Source organism: Panonychus citri, unplaced genomic scaffold, assembly GCF_014898815.1.
Source record: "Panonychus citri isolate SS breed McGregor unplaced genomic scaffold, ASM1489881v1 Contig00043, whole genome shotgun sequence".
NCBI lineage: Eukaryota > Metazoa > Arthropoda > Arachnida > Trombidiformes > Tetranychidae > Panonychus > Panonychus citri.
In genome coordinates, this window is record NW_026515448.1 from 1 (window position 1) to 5,570 (window position 5,570).

Sequence of the window (5,570 nt, forward strand, 5' to 3'; positions counted from 1 at the left end):
GGAAAACCAGTTTTTGAAACGGCGTGAGAAATTATGCGGGCCATTTTATTCTGGCCTGCCACAACCCGATAGTTTTCGAGAAAATTGGCCTGAAAGATCGGAAGCCGCGGACATTAATTGTGTGGAATGGCAATGTTTGGTTGAAATATGCAACAATATATCGACCTATCTGTTATAAGTTCGTGTGTACTGAAGACCGTGAGGTTAAGAAGCATGGATGGGTACGGAGAAAATGAAATAGTATGACTACAACCATAGAGTAAATTGTCAGTTAGAAAGCGTGAGGTTAAGAAGCATGGATGGGTACGGAGAAAATGAAATAGTATGACTACAATCATAGAGTAAATTGTCAGTTAGAAAGCGTGAGGTTAAGAAGCATGGATGGGTACGGAGAAAATGAAATAGTATGACTACAATCATAGAGTAAATTGTCAGTTAGAAAGCGTGAGGTTAAGAAACATGGATGGGTACGGATAAAATAAAGTAGTATGACTTCAACCATAGAGTAAATTGTTAGTTAGAAATCGTGAGGTTAAGACGCATGGATGGGTACGGAGAAAATAAAGTAGTATGACTACAACCATAGAGTAAATTGTCAGTTAGAAAGCGTGAGGTTGATTGCAAAGTAGGTGTTGGGTGTTTACAAAGATGAATCGAAAGAAAAGCAAAACAAAATAGAAAAAATTAAATGTATCACACCCGTGATACAAAATAGAAAAAAATTAAATGTATCACACCCGTGATACAAAATAGAAAAATTCGAATGTATCACACCCGTGATACAAAATAGAAAAATTCGAATGTATCTCACCCGTGATACAAAATAGAAAAAAATTAAATGTATAGAAAATAAAGCCAAAAGAAAAGGACTAGATGGATAGACGAAACAATCTCCAAGAGGAAGAGATAGAAAGTGAAGCCAATTGAAAGAGAGGAGATAGAAAGTAAAGCCAATGGAAAGAGAAGAGATAGATATACGAACAAATAGCAAGAAGCAGCGCTTACATTCGATTCCAATAGCAAGAGAGGAGATAGAAAGTAAAACCTATGCAAAGAGAAGAGATGGATAGACGAACTAATAGCAAGAGAGAGAGAGAGATATAGAAAGTGGAGCCAATTGAAAGAGAGGAGATAGACAGACGAATAAATAGCAAGAGGAAGAGATAGAAAGTAAAGCCAATGGAAGAAGAAGAGATAGATAAACGAACAAATAGTAAGGGAAAGAGATAGAAAGTAAAGCCAATGGGAAGAGAAGAGATAGAAAGACGAACAAATAGCAAGAAGAAGAGATAGAAAGTAAAGCCAATGGAAAAGGAAGAGATGAATAGACGAACAAATAGCAAGAGGAAGAGATAGAAAGTAAAGCCAATAGAAAAGGAAGAGATGAATAGACGAACAAATAGCAAGAAGCAGCGCTTACATTGGACACCAATTGTAAGAGAGGAGATAGAAAAGTAAAACCTATACAAAGATAGGAGATAGAAAGGGAAACCTATACAAAGAGAGGAGATAGATAGACGAATAAATAGCAAAAGGAAGAGATAGAAAGTAAAGCCAATGGAAGAAGAAGAGATAGATAAACGAACAAATAGTAAGGCAAAGAGATAGAAAGTAAAGCCAATGGGAAGAGAAGAGATAGAAAGACGAACAAATAGCAAGAAGAAGAGATAGAAAGTAAAGCCAATGGAAAAGAAAGAGATGAATAGACGAACATATAGCAAGAGGAAGAGATCGAAAATAAAGCCAATGGCAAGAGAAGAGACGGATGAACGAACAAATAGCAAGAAAAAGAGATAGCAAGTAAAGCCAATGGAATGATGTTACTGAATTAATAATATGGTATTATAAAATAATATTGAATTAATATTAATTAATTAATAATAATTAATAATTGAATAATAATTAAATAACTAATATTGGATGAAATCTAAATTGCTTATAAGAATATGCTTAAGAAAGCCCAAAGACGAAGTTGAACCTTGAAAATTGTTTGATTTAATTGAATCTAAATTGTCTATGAGAATTGACATTAGTTTGAAACTTGATTCATCTCGTAAGTTTTCGTCTTCACAGCCACCTCATAAAGAGCCATAGACAAAAGTTAAACTTGATGAATTGTTTAATTTAATTAAATCTAAATTGCCTATGAGAATATGCTTATATGCTTCATCTCGAAAGCTTTTTCTTCTAACAAATCGAAGGAGATTGATGAACGAACGAATAGCATGAGGAAGAGCTATAAAAGGCTGCGAATGACAATAGAAAAAAGAGCGGAAGTTTGTAAATATCGAAAGTGTAATGAACAGACACAAAAAATCAATCACCAAATTCCAATTCAATTTTTATTATATAAATGTTCAAACAAAACATTAATAAATTTTATATCCAAATAGTTAAAGTTTGCTACCCCATAAACAGTTCTGTTACATTCTCTGCCAAAACAATTTTATTTAAATTTCAGATATTTTTCTTGCTCAGTTTTGCCTTTTCGGTCTACCTGTTTTTCCTGGCTTTTTACCACGTCTGTTTTCTGGTGGGGCAACATATGATGTTGATCCTTTACATGTAGATGGGCAAAGTCTCCTGCCAACAGTAGAGACACATTTATGTTTCGGCGCCCCAGGAAACTTACATGATTTTACAGGGCGTTTTTTTTATCCACTACGGCTATTACACTGCATATCTTCAGAACTAAGAGTCATATGAATGGCAGACTTGACCAGAGGACTGAACAGAATCGAAGCGCTCGATCCTACGATTTTCAAGGTCATTGAGGTCATTTAACGAAGTTAGCGTTTAAAGGTCATTTTAAGGTCGTCGTGTAAAAGAGCAAATCAAATCACACCTCAAGTCTTATTTTGAAGTTTCTGTGATGAACGGATTAGAAGATAAACATTTTTCAATCTGAAAACACTTCAAGAGCCAAGTTTATAAGAAACTCTGTATCTCAGCTGCCTTTTGACGGAATATCATCAAACATAAGGCTTAAGTGTAACCTTTTGTGTTCTTTCACACGACGACCTTAAGATGACCTTTAAACGCTACCCTCGTTAAATGACCTCAATGACCTTGAAAATCGTAGGATCGAGCGCTGCAATTCTGTTCAGTCCTCTGGTCAAGTCTGAAATTCATATGACTTTTAATTCTGGAGATATGCAGTGTAATAGCCGTAGTGGATAAAAAAAACGCCCTGTATATGTCTAGTATGGGAGCATCTGGAACTTTGAAATGCACCACAAAACATGCATCGAAAATGTTTGGGCATTAGACGTACATTTTCTGGATTCGAGACATCAACCGCTCCCGAGTCAAATTTCTTGTATTTTTCCGGAAGGCCCCACTTAATTCGCTTGTTTGTAGTGATGTTACTTGGCTTTAATAAACTTGGTTCCATTGAACTAAGGCTCTTACACCAAAGGTTCCCTCGCTGTCAATTTCTACCCAGTCCATCCCAATAACTTCGTCGACGTTGAATTCCCCAACCGGACAAACGGCTGAAGTTTGCAAGTATGATGAAGATTCTCTATCTGAATCTTCAACTTCATCTGTATCTTCATCTGTATCTTCATCTGTATCTTCATCTGTATCTTCATCTGTATCTTCATCTGTATCTTCATCTGAATCAGGCTCATCATCATCATTCGTACCATTTGGAGCCAACGAAGCAGATTGCCTTGGTTGACGATTGGTCAAATTCGGTGTTTTCGTAGCTACTCTAGATTGCTTACTAGTTGAACTTTGAGGCAATGTTGTCGCCATTTGTGAAGAGTCATAATGATTGTTTAACGTTGAGACTGATGTTGGTTCCGTGATGTTTGGTTGATTTCATTCAGGCATAATTGAAGGAAAAGATGGTAAACTTACTGATTGATAGACGACAGAATTTCTTGTCGAGGTTGATTGCATGTTGTGTTGGGCTGTATCTTCATCTGCATCAACCTCATCATCATCATTCGTACCATTTGGAGCCAACGAAGCAGATTGCCTGGGTTGACGATTGGTCAAATTCGGTGTTTTCGTAGTTGCATCGGTAGAAGTAGATGGTTTACGTTGATTGCCAACCGAAGTTGTTTCATAAATGGTTTCTATTAGTGTTGTTGGACCATTATGAAATGAGGTTGTATCGATTGATGTAGATGATGGTCTTTGATTGTTAATCGAAGTTGGTGTAGGAATTGTTCTCATCAATGTTATTGGGCCGTTGTGAGATGTGGTTGAATCGATGAGCGTAGCTTCTCCAGATCGATTACTAGTTGAATTTTGAGGCAATGCTGTCGCCATTCGTGAAAAGTCATAATGATTGTTTAACGTTGGGACTGATGTTGGTTCCGTGATGTTTGGTTGATCTCGTTCAGGCATAATTGAAGGAAAAGATGGTAAACTTTCTGATTGATAGGCGACAGAATTTGTTGTTGAGGTTGATTGCACTTGTGTTGGACTGTAATGATCATTTACCGTTGCATTTATGGATGTTGACTGTTCTACTTGATTGTTGGTCCAATATGAGACTGTTGTTGGTTCCATGATGTTTGGTTGATCTCGTTCAGGCATAATTGAAGGAAAAGATGGTAAACTTTCTGATTGATAGGCGACAGAATTTGTTGTCGAGGTTGATTGCACTTGTGTTGGACTGTAATGATCATTTACCGTTGCATTTATGGATGTTGACTGTTCTACTTGATTGTAAGTCCAATATGAGACTGTTGTTGGTTCCATGATGTTTGGTTGATCTCGTTCAGGCATAATTGAAGGAAAAGATGGTAAACTTTCTGATTGATAGGCGACAGAATTTGTTGTCGAGGTTGATTGCACTTGTGTTGGACTGTAATGATCATTTACCGTTGCATTTATGGATGTTGACTGTTCTACTTGATTGTTGGTCCAATATGAGACTGTTGTTGGTTCCATGATGTTTGGTTGATTTCGTTCAGGCATAATTGAAGGAAAAGATGGTAAACTTTCTGATTGATAGGCGACAGAATTTGTTGTCGAGGTTGATTGCACTTGTGTTGGACTGTAATGATCATTTACCGTTGCATTTATGGATGTTGACTGTTCTACTTGATTGTTGGTCCAATATGAGACTGTTGTTGGTTCCATGATGTTTGGTTGATCTCGTTCAGGCATAATTGAAGGAAAAGATGGTAAACTTTCTGATTGATAGGCGACAGAATTTGTTGTGGAGGTTGATTGCATGTTGTGTTGGGCTATAATGTAACCTTTTGCTGGCTGCTGTTAGAGATGAAACACACAATTAGAATATCAATATGGTAATATATTGAATTTAGACTTTACAATTTAGGCAAACTTTTCCTGCGATTAAAACAATCCGTTTTTGCTAATAATTTGAACAGATCAACTGACACATTAAACTTAACTCGAAAAAGTTTTAATTTGGACTGAAAAAAAGCTGTCTAAGGTAATATCTTTAATATCTGAACAATTATCTTTTATTGTTCATGCATTGTTCTAATTAACCACGAAACAATAAAGATACATAGATAATAGCGAACAATAGCAAAGGTCCTCTAGGGAAATTTTCTCTATTGTTTTCAGCCTCGTTTTGTTAA

General features: G+C 36.2%; 1 protein-coding gene across 1 annotated transcript; it reads right to left on the minus strand.

The window, feature by feature from the left end:
• Window positions 1-3,825: 3,825 nt before the first annotated feature.
• Window positions 3,826-5,196, minus strand: LOC128398042 (mucin-2-like). The gene has a single exon (XM_053358848.1). The coding sequence runs from the start codon at window positions 5,194-5,196 to the stop codon at window positions 3,826-3,828; it is 1,371 nt and encodes a 456-aa protein (XP_053214823.1).
• Between the last annotated feature and the right edge of the window lie 374 nt (window positions 5,197-5,570).

Bases quoted from the DNA above. Each gene is read 5' to 3' on its own strand.
- LOC128398042 (XM_053358848.1), bottom strand. From the start codon at position 5,196: ATGCAATCAACCTCCACAACAAATTCTGTCGCCTATCAATCAGAAAGT.